At 56.3% G+C, this 16,682-nt stretch overlaps 1 protein-coding gene across 1 annotated transcript; it reads right to left on the bottom strand.

The window, feature by feature from the left end:
- Positions 1-6,222: 6,222 nt before the first annotated feature.
- DACT3 (dishevelled binding antagonist of beta catenin 3) lies at positions 6,223-15,744 on the bottom strand. The gene is given in 5 exon segments (XM_042969709.1): positions 6,223-7,425; positions 7,427-8,481; positions 9,514-9,666; positions 9,806-9,902; positions 15,447-15,744. Coding segments are annotated over 5 exon segments (1,902 nt in total). The 5' UTR covers positions 15,696-15,744; the 3' UTR covers positions 6,223-7,077.
- Positions 15,745-16,682: the final 938 nt, after the last annotated feature.

Raw genomic sequence — 16,682 nt, 5'->3', positions numbered from 1 at the left:
GACGGTGGCGGAGGTGGGGCTTGCGGGGCGGGCCCCGGGGGCGTGGCCTAGGGGCGATGCTGGGGGGCGTGGCGAGGGGCGGGGTTCCCCCGAGGGGCGCGTCCGGGGGGGGCGGGCCAGGAGGGGCGTGGGCTGGCTGAGGCGCGCCCCAAGGGGCGGGCGTTGGGGGAGCAGGGGGAGGCCCCGGAGGGAGCTTCTCGCCGTCAGCCCTTCTTCCCTACGCGGTTTTGGCCGACTGGATGGGGACGCGAGCCGAGCGGGGAGGGGACACCGCCCGGGTGCCGGTGATCTGAGGGTATCCGACCCTGACTCCCCGCTTCCCCCCGCCACCCCGCGGAAGCCACAGGGCCAGGTGGGGGAAGGGAACCGGGCTCACATCTGGAAAGCATCAGGCGCGCCGGACGTGCCAGGGCCCCGGGCCCGGCTGCGGAAGGGGGGAGGGGAGCCAGGGCGCCCTCGTCCTCCCCCCTCAGCGGGGTCTGCCGGCGCCGGGGAGGGGCCTGGGCGTGCGCCGAGCCTCTGCGCCTCCCGCAGCTGGTTTCCATCAGCGACTTTGGCCCCGGCCGCCCCCAAGGAGGAAACCCAGCTGAGAGTGGGGGAAGCCAGGGTGACGACCCAATCTCCTATCCTGCTTTCTGACGGCGGCCAGACGCCGGGGGGGTGGGGGGGGTGGGGGGGTTGGAGACGGACGGACGCTGCTCGAACCGTACCTAAATGCCCTCCCTTTCTCGCCGGAGCTGCAGCCCCCAGCCGTCTTTCCACCCGACGTGTAACTTCAGTTTTCAGACGTGCAATCCCGCCTTGTGCTGCCCAGGAGTCGCCCCGGCCTCGTGAGAGCCTAGCAGTCAGTGGTCCTATTGTGCCCATTTTCCGGAGGGGGAAACCGAGACCCTGGATTCGGCTTCCGCTTTGACTTTAATTATTCAAGAAATGGGCCGTGAACGCCAGGAGTGGTTCGAGCGTCCCATACCCAATGGCCCACTGTATATTCCCGGCTGGGTGTCCGCGGGTGTCTCACACTCGGCGCGTCCAACACTGAGCCCCATCCGCCAAACCCCCTCCTACTGCAGGCTCAGCTACGACTGCCATGAACTCCGGCTTGCAGTCACTTCTCGCCTCCTCTGCGGCTGGCACTCCGGTCCAGCCACAGTTCCTCGCTGGCTTCCCTCATCCGGGGCCCCACAGAGCAGCCAGAGGGACCCTGTTTGAAAGGGAGCCCCCAGATAATAGCCCGTGTTGGCGAGGAGGTGGGAAGGAAAACGGCACAGCCAGGGTAGGAGACAGCCTGGCAGTTCTTTCACAGGCTAAAGAGTCACCGTAGGACCCAGCAATTCCAGTCCCCAGGTATCTACGTAAAAGAAATGAACACATACCTCCAAACACTTGTACCTGAATGTTTCCCTGCGGCTTTGGTCATAATAGCCCCAAAGTGGAAACAACCCACATGTCCATCCGCCGAGGAGCGGAAAAGCTCAATGTGGTGTGTCCGTCCAGACAATGGACGATCATTCGGCGGGAAAAAGAAATCAAGCCGTGGTACGTGCTCCCATGTGGATGAACTTTGAAAACATCATGCGGAGTGAAAGAGGTCGGCCACAAAAGGTCACTTATTGCATGATTCCCTTTGTATGAAATGTCCAGAATGGGCCAAAATACAGAGACAGAGAGAGTAGGTGAGTGGTTGTCAGGGGCTGGAGATACTGGATGGAAATATTCTTATTGGGATGGAAATATTCTTCAATTGATTGTGGGGAGAGCTGTACAACTCTGTGAACGCACTAAAAGCCACTGAACTCGATTTGGGTGAATGTTATGGTCTGTGAATTGTATCTCAACGTTTTAAAAAATGTTTATTTATTTTGAGAGAGAGAGAGAGAGAGAGAGAAGAACCCCAAGCAGGCTCCATGCCATCAGCCCAGAGCCCCACGCGGGGCTCGAACTCAAGAACTGAGAGATCATGACCTGAACTGAAACCAAGAGTTGGGCCACCCAGGTGCCCCTTGACTTTTTTATTTGTTGAGTAGGATTCACGCCCAGCGTGGAGCCCCGCTGGGGGCTTGAACTCACAACCCTGAGATCAAGACCTGAGTTGAGATCAAGAGTCAGAAGCTTAACCGACTGAGATACCCAGGCACCCAGATATGTGACTTATATCTCAATAGAGCTGTTAACCCTTTCACCTTCCCCCCCCCCCCAAAAAAAAAAACCTCCTAAGTCCCTCTTGTGCTCAGAATTCTCCCATGGCTCCCACCTCCCTCGAAGTAAAAACCCAAATCCTCACCATGGCCCATGAGGCCCCACACAATGTGACAGACACTAGGATTCTCTGCCCCCCCCTCCGGCTACTCCCACCCTTTTGTCCGTCACCCATGCTATTCACATGCCTCACTTCCCCCACCTCCTTCAGATCTCTGTTCAAATGTCCCCTTCTCAATGAGACCATCCTGATGACTCTACTGAAAATCACAAACATCTCTGCTCCCTCACCCCACCCAATTTCCACGTAGCTCTGCTCAGTTCTCCCCCATAATCCTTGTCACCTTTAGCAAATTACAGAATTTATTTGTTATGTCAACGCCCCTGCCCCGCCCCCCAGCTCCCGTGCCTGTAAGCAGTTCCTTTTGTAGCCTTCTAGAGAGAATCCATATAAGCTATGTCGGACAGCGCTTAAGAGCCTAGACTCTTAGGCAACCTGAACTTACATTCTGGCTTTGCTACTTATCAGCCTCACGTAGGTTACTTAACATCTCTGTGCTTCGGTTTCCCCATCTGTGAAATGGGCCTATTAGTATCCATATATCATCTCTCTAATATACCCTCGAGGCTGTGAGGCTTGAGTCACTGAGAATAGAGTCTGGCATGCAATAAATGCTCAATTTCACAGTTAGCTGTTATATTTTGTTTTGGGTGGGGTTTTTTTGTTTTTTGGTTTTTGTTTTTTTTTAAGTAGGCTTCACATCCAATGTGGGCCTTGAACACAGGACTCTGAGATTATGAGCCACACGCCCTACAGACTGAGCCAGCCAGGCGCCCCCCTGCTATTTATTTATTATTATTCTTTTTTAATGAGTTTGTACCACAATCTTAAGCAAGAAGAAAGGTCATCCAGGTGTACTTCAACCATTTTGACCCCTGTGGCCAGTGTGACCTTGGACAAGTCCCTTTCCCTTTCTGAGTTGCCACTTTTATGGAATGGAGATGAGGCAAATATTCCCAAAGGAAGGCCTGACAAGCAGTGGCTTTTCCTGGCAATTTTTAAAAAATCTTTATTTATTTATTTTGAGAGAGAGAGAGAGAGAGAGAGAGCACAAGCAGGGGAGGGGTAGAGAGAAAGAGAGAATCCTAAGGAGGCTCCACACCATCAGTGCAGAAGCCGATGCTGGGCTTGAACTCACGAACCGTGAGATCATGACCTGAACCAAGACCAAGAGTGAGACGCTTAACCGACTGCGCCCCCCCCAAGGCATCCCTTGGCAAACTTTTATTTTATTTAATTATTTATTAAAATTTTTTTCTTTAACGTTTATTCATTTTTTGATAGAGACAGAGTGCGAGTGGGGGAGGGGCAGAGACAGAGGGAGACACAGAATCCAAAGGAGGTTCTAGGCTCTGAACTGACAGCACAGAGCCCGACGCGGGGCTCGAACCCACGGACCATGAGATCATGACCTGAGCCAAAGTCAGCGGCTTAACCGACTGCGCCACCCAGGCGCCCCTTGGCGAACTTTTAAAAATGACTTTTATTCATTGGTATGCAAAAAGAAATACTTGTTTATCCATACACACACACTGCCCACCCACCTTCTAGAATGGAAACTCCACAAGGAAGGAAACTTCTTTTTTCTGTTTTGTTCCTTGCTCTTTCCCCAGTGCCTCAGTGGGCAGTGGAGATGCAGGTGAGCACAGCTGGCCTGGTCTCCTGTTCTCTCAGAGTTCAAAGCTACCGAGAGGTGGACCCACCCATCTAGACACAAAGTCAAAGCAGAACAAATACCATTCTCCACCTGACTGTGGGGTCAGGTGGGGGATGGGTTCTAGCCCTAACTCCCTCCTTCTTGCTGTGTGATCAGGGTAAGTAATGGCCCCTTCCCAAACTTCTAGTTATCCATCCATGAAATGGGTATGATTATTGAACTTATCCAATAGAAATATGGGCAAAGAGTATGAACAGGCAATTCACTGAATTACAAGTGGGCCAATGAATATACCAAAGCATGTGTTGCCTCAAGGGAATGGGAGAGAGACATGCTAATTAAAACAGAACATGGGAGGGGCGCCTGGCTCCCCTTTGAGTGTCCGACTTTGGCTCAGGTCATGATCTCACAGCTCATGAGTTCAAGCCCCACGTCAGGCTCTGTGCTGACAGCTCAGAGCCTGGAGCCTGCTTCAGATTCTGTGTCTCCCTCTCTCTCCTTTCCTCCCCCACTCGCACTCTGTCTCTCTCTCTCAAAAAAAAAAAATTTAAAAATTTAAAAAAATAAAATCACAAATAAAAGGTTAAAAAGAAAGAAATGAAAATATCAGCTGAGGGCGCTTTTAGTGGGAGGAAGTGTGGCAATGTCAATTAAAAGTTTTTATTTTTATTTTTTTTAATTCTTGAGAAAGAGAGCATGAGCGAGAGAGGGACACAGAATCCGAAGCAGGCTGCAGGCTCTGAGCGGTCAGCACAGAGCCCGACCGACAAGGGGCTCGAACTCACAAACCATGAGATCGTGACCTGAGCCGAAGTCGGATGCTCAACCAGCTGAGCCACACAGGCGTCCCTCAATTAAAAGTTTTTAAATGAGTGTACATTAATGACCAAACAATTCTATTTCTAGGAGTGAAGCCTACAGAAATACATACATATATGCACATAGAGGTATGTACAAGGACATTCCTGCAGCAAGGTCCCTAACAGCAAAATAATTGGGAGAGCTGACAATCCCACAGTGGACTCTTATGCAGCTAATAATAATAATACAGTGAGGGGGGCACCTGGCTGCCTCAGTCAGTAGAGCATGCAACTCTTGGAGTTGTAAGTTCAAGCCTTACATCTTGGAGTTGTAAGTTCAAGCCTCACGTGGGGTGTAGAGATTAATTAAAAATAAAATCTTAGAGCGCCTGGGTGGTGCAGTGGGTTAAGCACCCGACTTCTGCTCAGGTCATGATCTCAGGGTTTGTGAGTTCCGGCCCCATTTTGGGTGAGCTCGAGCCCTGCTTCAGGTGACCTTGAGCCCCACTTCGGGCTCCACACTTTCTCTCTTTCCCTCTCTCTCTGCCCCTTGCTCACTCACACACTCTCTCTCAAAAAAAAAAAAATTAAAAATAATAAAATAAATAAAATCTTTAAAAAACAATCATTATACAACGATAGGGAAATGTCATCTAAATGGAGATGAAATGGACAATTTCCTAGAAGAATACAACTTAGTGAAACTGACACAGGAAGAAATAGAAAAGTTAAATAGTACTATAACCATCAAAGAAACCGATTTGTTTTTTGTTTTGTGTTTTTGTTTTTGTTTTTGTTTTTTTTTTTTTTGAGAGAGAGAAAGAGAGAGAGGGAGAGGGAGAGAATCCCAAGCAGGCTCCAGGCTCAGCATGAAGCCCAACGCAGGACTCTACCCAGGACCCTAGGATCATGACCTGAGCCAAAATTAAGAGTTGGACGCTCAACCGACTGAGCCACCCGGGTGCCCCCCACCCCAATATCTAATTCTTAATTAAAATCCTTCCCATAAAGAAATCTCTGGACACAGATGACTCAACACCACCAAATGAAAATAATAATAATAATAATAATAATAATAGAATAGAAGTGATAAATAATGCAAATATATGGTTCAATTTATATATGTATATATGTAAATATACATGGTATATATGTATAATATAGTTATATATTTATATAGTTACTTAAATTCACATATGTATGCAAACACATAAAGGAAAACCTTCAAGGATACACATCAAACTGACTATGATGACTTTTGAGAAAAGAAATTTGGGTCGGCCCTTCACTTATATTTTTATGAAACCATGTTTGTGACCAAACACAACTCAATCAAAGGTCAGATTCATTGTGGTAAAACAGCCCCATGGTAGGAAAATCAGGTTGAGACCCACCCTGAGATCTGCCACCTGGCTCTAGACACCCCTATGTTCAAAGCAAATAATAGTTGCTCACTAAACATGAGTCCAAAGGAAAGCCGTTTTACCACAGAAGGAGAGTCCACCACGTATGGAACAGTGTGCATTTATTTACAAAGAGGTTAGAGAAACACAGAATCTGGCCCCCCTGTGCACTGGGGAGTCACCATCGTCATAATAAATACAGTAATTTTAAAAAAGAAAAAAAAATACTGGATTGGAACAGCTGAGGGTCATCCTGGGCTCTCCCCACTCCCTCTGGGAGGGGGGAGAAAAGGCGGGGCATGAGATAGAAACCATCTTCCTTCCCCTCTTCTACCTCCTAATCCTCCATAACTGTCCCGGGATAGAGGCGAAAGAGTCCTTCTTTCCAGGTGCTACCACCTCCTAACTGACCCTCAAAACCCCAAAGTCAGTGCTCCTTCCTTTCCCAGGGCACTCTGCAGGCACCACCTGGGTCAGACACAGCGTCTCTGACCGCGGTGCCAAGGGATAGCTTAAGAATCCAGGGACATGGATGGGGGCACTTTGTGAATGGGGGAGGGGGGAGACACCATATCTGGGCATGGAAAGGAGGAATAAGAGGGTTCAGTGACAGTGGTGAACGGGAACAAACGGACTAAGTGTCTAAACTAAAATGGGGAAATTCGAACCGAATTACCCCTTCCGCATACCATATTACACCCATAGTACAGATGAGGAAAAGTGAGGCCCAGACAAAGGGAACTTTCTTGCCCAAGGGCTGCAGAGCCAGCAGCTGAACTGGGTCAAACAGGGCTCCTCCCCCATTCCTCCCTATGGTGGAGGGGGAGATGGGGGCAGTGAGGAAGGGTCTTTGGAAGCAGAGAAAATGGTGGTCTTTGGAAGGGAGGTATGGAAGGGTCAGTGATTGGGAGCGTGGTGGTGCAGAGGCCATGAAGGGGGAGCCCGAGCAAACCCCCAAACTCACACTGTAGTCATGACCTTGAGAGAACCCGAACGGAAACGCAGTATCTTTTTCTTGAGTGCGTGGGAAGCCTTGATCTTCACAAACACTTTGGCGGGGCCCGCGGGTGCCCCTCCACCTGCACCACCCCCTGCCCCAGAGGCTGCGGTGGCTGCCACCAGCTGCTGCGGCCACACCAGGCCACCGCTGCCGTCTGAGTCGCTGGATGCGGAGCTGAAGGCAGGCGACTCCCCCTCGCTGGCGCTCGATTCACTCTCCCCATAGCCGCCGCCGCCGCCGACGCCGCCGGTGGGACCCCGGCGTCCAAGGGGCCCCAGGCGCCCCGCAGAGCACTCAGAGTCGCTGCCCCGCGCAGCCATAGAGAAGACGGCGCTGCGGCGCCGACGGGGATGGGCCGGGCCCCGGGCCGCGGGCTGTCGGGGCTCGGGGACGGCCGCGGCGTCCGTCCGCAGCGTCGATCTCCGCCGTGGAGCGCCAGCGGCGGCAGGACCCCGCGGCCTGCGCCGCGAGTGTGGGCGCAGGGCCGCGACGGGGCCTCGGCGGCCGGGGCTCTTCCCGTTCGGCCGTGGGGTACTTGGGGGGCCCCGGAGGCACCGCGGCCGCGCGGCCCAGCAGGCTGGTCTCAGACTGGGAGCGCGCGGCCTTGCGAGCCCTGGGCGAGCCCCGGCGGCCCGAGGCCTCCGTCACGCGTCCGCGGCGGCCGGCGGCCCGGGGACGCTCCCGGGGTGGGGACTGCTCCACGCTGCGGCCACGGGTCAGCGGTGGCGCTTTGCGGCGCGCCGCGCGGCCGGGGAGGCCGCGGGTGGCGGCCTGCGCGCCCGGGATGTACTGCGCCTTCACCAGGCGACCCTCGGCCGGGCTGTCGGGGGGCGAGGGAGCGGCGGGCGGCGCGACGGGCTCGGCCGCCGTCTCCGACTCCCACGGCGAGGCCCAGGCGCGCCCCAAAGGCGCCGGGCTGGCGGGACGGCCCCCCGCGCGCTCCACTGGGGGCTCGGGCGCGGGCCGCGCGCCTCCGGGGGGCGGGGACACGTCGGGCGGCCTCTGGCGCACGCTGTTCTGGCGCCGCGGGCCCCCGTCCGCGCCCCCGGGACTGGTCCGGGGCTGGCCCGCCCCCCGGCGGCGGCGCCTGCGCAGGAGCGCCGAGATGTAGCCGTCCAGGGGCCGCCCCGTGCCGGGGGCGTCCGGCGAGTCCGCAGGAGGCCGGACGCAGGGCCGCGGGCTGCGCAGCGCCACGGCGTGCAGGGGGCTGGGCGTCAGGAAGGGCCCCGCGCGGGCCCGCCGCTCCGCGGAGGAGCAGGCCTCCGGGCCCGCGGAGCCCGCTGCCGTCGGGTAGGGCGCCGAGTATGATCGCGGCACGGCTGCCCGAGCGCTCACCGCCTCTGGAGCGCTAGGACTGGCGTCTCCTGGGGAGGGAGGCAAAAAAAAAAAAAAAAAAAAAAAAAGGAAGAGAGTGGAGAGACTCTCGAAGCCCCTTCTAAGGTGAGCCTAGGAGGGTCAAGTTGCCTACCCCTCCTCCTCCACTGTCATCAAAAACCCTGCTCTCCCCCCCCCCCCCCACCTTCCCTCCTACCAGGTTCATAACCACATCTTCACAAGACCCTGAATGGTCTGTCCCGCCCCTGCCTCTCTGACCGCCATCTCTGACGCCTCTCCTCTGTAATTTTAGGTCTCCGGCTACATTGGCTTCCTGGTTGCACCTGCCAGTCACGTTCCAGCCTCACGGCCTTTGCACTTTCTGTTCCCGCTACCTGGAACACTGTTCCCTGAGGATATCTGTTTGGCCCACTGCCTCACTTATTTTAGGACGCCACTCAAATGTCACAGTCTCAGCGACATCTTCCCCGGGGGCCGCGTCTTCTAAAATGGCAACTTCCTCGCCGATTCCAAAGAGGACGCCCTCCCTGGTCCCCTTCCCCTAACTTTCTTCTCTGTCTGTCTATATCTGACTTATCTTGTTTATTATCTGTCTCTCCCACTGGAAAGTCAGCTTCTTGAGGACAGGGGTCTTCCCCCCCCATCCCCCCCCACACCCCCCCCACACCCCCCCCCCCCCCGGCCACGACTGCATCCCTCACCACTAGGATAGGGCTACGCCGGCACATAGCAGGGGCTCAGAAACTTACTTGTATAAATGGACAACAGCAGTTCCTGTTTCCCGAGTGGCTACCGTGGGTGCCAAGTCTAATAGCAATTAGGGCTGAGGCTCCCTGAATATGCAAAACTTCCCTACGACGACGTAGGTGCTGTTATCAATCCCACTTTAACCGAGGGAGACACGGAGGCCCCGAAAGAAGCAACAGGCTCAAAATCACACGAAAGGGAATGTCACAGCCAGAATTCGAATCCAGGTCAGTCTGACTCAGAAGCTTGGGCTCAAAACCATTCTCCTACTGTCCATTCCCTGGTTCTCAGGGCCCCAACCCCACCCACCTTACCTAGGGACTTGGGCCTCTCGCTGGCATAGATGCCCCGGGGTTCAGCGGGACCCAGGCGTCCATAGGAGCCAGATCCAGAGAAGCCACTGTCCCCACAGAAGGTAGAGGGTGGTGAGTCTGGACCCCCCGTGGAACTGGGGTCTTCATAGAAGCCTGGATTCCAAGGAGAAGAGGAGAGATCATCAGGGGCTGGGCGGGGAAGCCAGGGGTGGGGAAAGGAAGAGACCAAGAGGCAGCCTGAGAGGTAGGGGCAGGAGGAAAGATGGGGGTATCCCAGGCACGCCCTGCTTACCTGAGCTGCGCCCGCTCTCCTGTTCCAGGCCCCCAGACTCCAGGCTCAGGTCTCCCAGCTGCTGGCCCAGGTCCCAGATGAGCCCAGGCAAGGCCTCCTGAGGGCATGAGGAAAGCAGATTGGTCAGAATGCCCCCCCAACCTCTGCCAATGAGCCCCCCACATCTTCCCAGACCACGGGTAGGGTTTCACTTTGACAATGAGGCTCTGATTTCGAAAGGGTAAAAGCACCCAAGCCCCAGGATCTCCCGCCTCAAGTTCTCTGTCCCTTCAGCCCAATAGAAGTCCTTCCGATGGTCTAACTCAAGTCCTTCGTGCTGCAGCGACATCACCGTCTCTTGGGTGTGCTAAGCTTCAGAAGGCCCCGCCCCTGCTCCCTCTCTATCAGGTGTTCCCTCCATTTGTGCTCGTGGCCCCTTAATACCTATTAGGATGTCCCTCTTCGAGCCTAAGCTCAGGTGGTCTAGCTGGAAGGGCAATTCGCTGCTACCTGGCAGATCCCTTAGCCATGGGGTCCACCTTCTCCAGTCCTTGACCTTCTCTTCTTGGATGCTCCCATCTCCCCCCACTGCCCCTTATCGGCAGCAGAAAGTCCTTCTGCAAGGCTTCCTTAAGTCCTTCCTGCTGCAGACCGGTTCTTTCCCTCATATGGATAAAATAGGCAGACCACGACTCATACTAAGTCCTTTGCTCCTTCTCTTGGGAAGAACCACTCCCCCGCCCCCCAACACCTACTGGAAAGTCCGTCTGTAAGTCTAGCCTTAGTGGGTACTACAGCAACAAGCCCCAGCAGGTTCGCTTGCCTGGGGGACGGCATCTTCCTCCTGCCCTTGCTTCATTCCTACCCAGAAGCCTCACCCCCCCCCCCCCCCCCCCATGTCTCCCATCGCCCCTCATCCCCATGAGAAATTTCTCTTGAGTCTATCCCGGATCCTTCTTGCTGCAGGAAATGACCATTTCTTATCAGGGATGAATGAATGAAGGTGAAAACCCTTTTAGCGGAGCGGCCGTCATTAGGGAAGGGGGTGGGGCTGAAACAACACAGATGGGGCCTCTGAGACACTAGGGCTTAACCCCATTTTGGAAAACAGATCCAGGAAGAGTCCCACATGAGTCCGGGTGAGGCCAGAGGTGGCGGCAGCCGCGGGCCGACGGTTGACCCTCAGACAAAAGCGGCTTGTCTGGACGGGCGGGCGGGAGGCAGGGAGGGGGGAGGAGCTGGGAGGCCAGGCGCCCAGCCCTGCCTATTTAGGGCAGAAAGACGGGCCCGGCTCCCCCGCAGACGCCCCCCCCTCCCTCCCCCAGCTTCCTACTTCAGCGGCGGCTCTCCTGGGCCCCCGTCCTCACCCCTCCCTCCCCCGCCCCCAGAACAGAAGCCCCCTTCTGGGCTTGTTTATAGGAGCAAAGTCAACAAATCGGTCCACTTTGGGCTCCTGCCCTGGGCCGTGCAGAGATGCTCAGGGTGGCGTCATCTTTGAGCAGAACCCAAGAGGCCAGCCCAACTGTGTCCTATCAGGGGTGGCTAGAAGCGTTCCCGGAGCGCCCACGTACCCCACGTCGTCATGTCCCCCCTACTAATCGCCCCCTTGCTCACTCTGCCGTAGCCTCGAAGCCACACTGGCCTCTTTGCTGTCCCCCCGCCCCGGCCCCCCCCAGCACGCCTTGCCGCCTGGCGAGCTCCTACCTCTGTAAGATGTGTTTCCCCTGAATTTCCCCCTGGCTCCCTCCCTTGCTCGGTTCAGATCTTCACTTTACATGATCCCTCCTCTGACCAGTCTTTCCAAAATAGCTCCCCAGTCATTCTGCACCCTGTTGCCCTGCTTTCATTCCCCACCCCCACCCCCACATGACCTCCTGGCTCAGAATGATACATTGGGTTGTCATTTGTTTTTTGTCTGCTCACTAAATGTCGTTCCTGGAAGGCAGAGCGTTTTGTCTGCTTTGTTGGCCGCTGCGTCCTTCCCCCACTTCCCCCCCCCCCACACACACACCCACCCCAAGCCCAGTGCATAGCACAGTGCCTGGCACAGAGTAGGCGCTCAGGAGATGTTTGCTGAAGGGATGAACGTATACAGCAGAATACTATGCAGCTGTCAAAACGGAAGGAGGCCATATGTGTATACAGTCATCACTCACATAGAGCTTCCAGGCAGAAAAGGAAAGGGCATAGCACCAGCGTGAGTCAGAATTACCTGAAGGGCATTGTTCGCGCCTAAATTACTGGGTCCTGCCTCCAGAGCTTCCAGGCTGGAGCCCAATTTGCATATCTTGCAAGTCCCCCCCCCCCCCATCTTGCTAGTCCAGCGGCCACACCTTGAGAACCACTGGCATTGTCCCCCCAAGGACCTCACCCAAGAGACCTGGAATTTGTGAGAAAGCAAAGCATCGGGCACCTGGGTGGCCCAGTCGGTTAACCATCCGACTCTTGATCTTGGCCCAGGTCATGATCTTACGGTTTGTGAGCTCGAGCCCTGTGCCGGGATCTCCGGCTGACAGCGCAGAGCCGGCTTGAGATTGTTTCTCCTTCTCTCTCTGCCCCTAACCCATGCGTGCGCTCTCTCTCTGTAAATATCTCTGTAAATAAATTTAAAAAAAAATTTTAGTACAATAAAAATTAAAAAGCAAAGCAAAACACTACACTTCTTGGTATGTAAGCTGTGGAAGAGGTCTGGAGGGACCCACGCCAAGGTGACAACAGTGTCGATTCCGAGGAGACCTGGGACAAGTTACTTCCCCTTTCTGGGCCCTGGTTTCCTCCTCTGCAACATGGCATTCAACTCTCTCTCTTATGGGGTGTCATAAGGATTAAATGAACTAAAATAGCAGTTCCTTTTAAGCTCTTAATAAATGCTAGCTTTGATTATTACATGAAAGCCCTGCATTTCTTTCTTTTTTTACTATTTACTTATTTTTGAGAGAGAGAGAGAGAGAGAGAGAGAGAGAGCATGAGCAGGGGAGGGGCAGACAGAGGGAGACAGACACAATCCGAAGCAGGCTCCAGGCTCTGAGCTGTTCAGCACAGAGCCCGATGCAGGGCTCGAACTCACGAACCTCGAGATGGTGACCTGGGCCGAAGTCGGGCGCTCAACCGGCTGAGCCACCCAGGCGCCCCCAAAGTGCTGAATGTCTCAACAAGGAAAATAGAAAGTCATGTTTCACTCGTGTAATTAAAAATAAAGATGAAAGGGTCGATTTGGGAGCTGGTGGGGGGGGGGGTGAAGTTCTGCCCGTGTCACGCCGGTTCCCAGAAGGAGTTAAGGGGGACAGACAGGAGAGGCCTCCCCTTCCCCCGCACCTGGACCCTCCAACACCACCCTAGTCTACACACTGTCACTGTTTGTAAGTTTGACCCCCATCCCTTCCAGGTGCGAAGCAATGATAACTCTTTAAAAGACCAGAAGGATGTTGGCCTGAATCTAGCTCCCTGTGTACCCACAATGCCCCTCATCTTTCTTTCTTTTTTTTTTTTTGCAAACCCTTCTGCCAGGGGACCGGCCGCCATCCAGGGAGGGTTAACATGCATGGGGTTACGACCCCTGGAGAGCCCTTTGCCCAAGCGTTTCCAGACCTTTGTCCACACCCCAACCCCCACTGGTCGTCCAATTCCCTTCATCTCTATTAGGAAGTCCTTCTGCGAGTCTAACTTAAGTCCTTCTTGCTGGAAGGGGACCCTCTCTCTTGGTGGGAGAGAACAGAACCCCCACCCCACCCCCATCCAGGATTCTTGCCTCTTTTCTCTGAATATCCCTCGTCGTCACCTGCACCCCCCACCATTCCTATTAGAAACTAATCAAGTCTGGCTTCAATCTTTGTTGCTTCAAAGGGAGTGTATTCCTGGGGCAGGGGAGGGGGGCACAAGGGGGGGGTGGGAGGGGGAAGTATCCTAAGACAGAGGCTCAGGGATCAGAGGAGGTACCCACACCCTCCTCAGAAGGACCCAGGAACCCCCAACGGCAGAGGAGTTTATATTTAGCGTTTCTCTGTTCCTCCCTCGGTGCCGCTGTCTCTCTCCCGCTGCCTGCCACCGCCTCCTCCCTGACGCTGGGACGGAGCTTTGCCTGGAGAGTGTGGGGGAAAGAGGCCTCTCCACTACCACCTCGGGGGGGGGGGGGTTAGGCAGAGGGGCGGAGAAGGGGGGAGACTTAGGGGCAGGGATGGGGAAGCTGAAGGACAGAGAGAGGAGACTGAGGCAGAGAGAGGGCGAGACCGAGGGACAGGAAGGAAGGACACAGCCTGCCCATCCCTGCGCTTTCTCCCTCTCCTCGTAGGGTGGGAGGTGCCTTCCCAAGCCCAGCCAGCTTGGGGGGGGGGGAGCGGGGTGAAGGCCCCCACAAGGCGTCTCCAACTTTGGGAGGGGGTGGGGCCTCCCACAGCTGTTTCTGTTTCCAGAGAAGAATGTGCAGGGTCCCGCTCCCAGTCGGGGGAGGGGCTGTGCGTGCAGCCCCGGAGTCTGGCTGCAGACCCCCTCCCCATTCCCCATCTGGGGCGGGGGCAATGGAGGTCAGCAGCAGGGAGAGCCCCCTCCCCCGCCACCCCGGCTCAGGTTTCCCCAAACGGGAAGCTCTGACCACACACGGGCTTGGGGATGGGATCTGCAAGGGGAGAGCCAGGGTCTGGGGCCTGGCAGGCTGGGGGGGGGGGGGGGGGGGGCGGGGGGAGGGGAAGAGAGAGGTGGGGACAGGGACTTGGGGCCGGAACAGAGAGGTGTGCAGAAATGCAAGGGAAGCCTGGGAGACAGAGATAGACACAGAGGGTTAAGAAAGATAGAAACAGACACTGAAAGTCACAGGGATGTGGCAATAGGGAGAGAGAGTGAGGGGAATCCAGGAAGAGGTCAGGAGAATGAACAAATGACAGAGAAGGAGAGAGGGGTGGTGCTCCTTAAGTCCTTCTGGAGACCTCTGCCTCATTTTCCACCATGAGAGCACTCGGGGAGTTCAGAAGTCGGGCCCCCACGCTGCCTCAACCTGCCTCTTCTGGGGTTAACCAAGGCTGGGACCAGATAGGAAAGGAGGGAAAGTGTCACCAGAGAGTAAAGATGACCGCGGGGTCCTCAGGGACTGCAAGCTTCCTCTCAGCAGTGGTCCCTCCCTCAGGAGGCCCGAGGATCCCCTCCCCCCCTCCCACCCCGCCCCGCCCCCTCCGGAGATCTCCAAGCACATCGGGACTTAGGGAAGATGGAGCCCTGGTAGCGGGGCCGGAGCGGGGCATGTTTGGATCCCGGCTGTGTGACCTTGGGTGAGTCACTTGCCATCTCTGAACCTCAGCTTCTTTCTCTGCAAAATGAGGACTATCACCCTCCTCTCCCCCAAGCTTCAAGAAGACAACGCATACCAAATACTCGGCCCAGGCTTGACACATACTTAGCGCCTAGAAGAATTTTCTTTGGGGAAAGGGTCTGTGCATTTCACGAGGCCCCGGCGGAGGCGATGCAGTCCCCCCCCCCCCCCCCCCGCCACCTTCCCCAGTTTGGGGTCGAGGAGGCCAGATCCCGCCCGCCGCCCATACTCCTGGGTCTCCAGCCCCACCCCCTGTCCTCTCCCCCTCCCCCACCGCAACGGGTGTCTGAGCATCCAACCGAGACAGACAGACAGATAGACACACACGGGGGCGGAGGGATGGACGGACAGGCGGCCCCTCACCAGCTGCTCCTCCAGGGCCGCTGCGGCCCGGCGCGCCGCCGCCGCATCTTCGTCCTCATCGGCGTCCTCCTCGTCCTCGGCCTCGGCGCCCCCCATTCCGGGCTGGGCCAGCCGCAGCGCCTGCTGCACGCGGTACTCCTGCCTCTCCCGGAGCCAGTGCAACTCGCAGAGCCCGGCCAGGCTGCCCTCCAGCCAGCCCCGCAGCCGGCCCCGCTCGGGGCTCACCGGGAACGAGAAGGCCCGGATCATGGCTGCGGCCCCCCACCCCAGCCCGGCCGGGCCCCACGGCCACCCCTCTCCGGGTCCCACCTCCCCGCCCCAACAGCCCGCCCGCCCGCCCGCCCGCTGGCCCGGCTGTCACCGTCTCATCTGCATAGGCGCCCGCCCATTGGGCCGCCCACCCGCGCCTTATCTGCATGGCCACGCCCCCGGCGACAGAGCAACCGTCGCCTATTGGCTGCTACCCTCCTTTACGAAGCTGCTCGGCGGTGCACCCGCGCCCCCCGACGCGACGCATGCTCGCAGCTTCCTACTCGCTTTGCTTCTGGGCGGCCTCGCCACGCCCCACCGCTTGCCAGCCTTTGGGGCCTGGTCACGCCCCCTCGCGCGTCACAATGAAACAAGTCCGCCCTTGCTTCAATGTCATTGGTCCGTGCCTCCCGGGTCCCGCAGCTGGTTCCGCCCCCTTGCGGGCGAGCTCAGGCTACCATTGGACTGTCCCGCGAGAGGGGAAGGGGTGATCTATAAATAGGGAATGGGTCCACGTGACAGTTTGGCAGCTGTTCCTCTCCCCACCCCCCCCACCCCTAGCAACCCTAAGCTGCTGAGGCTGTGCAGGGGGCGGAGAGGGTTATTGAGTCGAGCCCTGATTTGGCCTCCTCTTCCAGGAAGCCTTCCCAGACACTCAGCTGTATAACCAGAGGACCAGCCTGGCTAAGACCGGCATCCTCCCATAAAATGATGCTTCTAAGCGTGACCGGCTTCACCGGCGTGTGACCAGCTTAGGAGGGCCCTGTGCTTGGTTTAATATTCGGCTGTTCCTGTCTTGAAATTCTTATTTTTTGAACCAGGGGCTCCGCATTTTCATCTTGCAGCAGGCTTCCCAAATTATGTAGACAGTCTTAACTTCTAACTAAGAGTCTGAGATCGATGACATCCCAAATTCTGGAATTAGAAGACCAGCTTGGGTGGAAGATCCTATAATTCGACCAGAACAGAATCTAAGCGTCTTTTGTC

This window comes from Panthera tigris, chromosome E2 (genome assembly GCF_018350195.1).
Source record: "Panthera tigris isolate Pti1 chromosome E2, P.tigris_Pti1_mat1.1, whole genome shotgun sequence".
Classification (NCBI taxonomy): Eukaryota; Metazoa; Chordata; class Mammalia; order Carnivora; family Felidae; genus Panthera; species Panthera tigris.
Note: the sequence above shows the minus strand (reverse complement) of the source record. Positions and strands in the feature narration are given on the sequence as shown.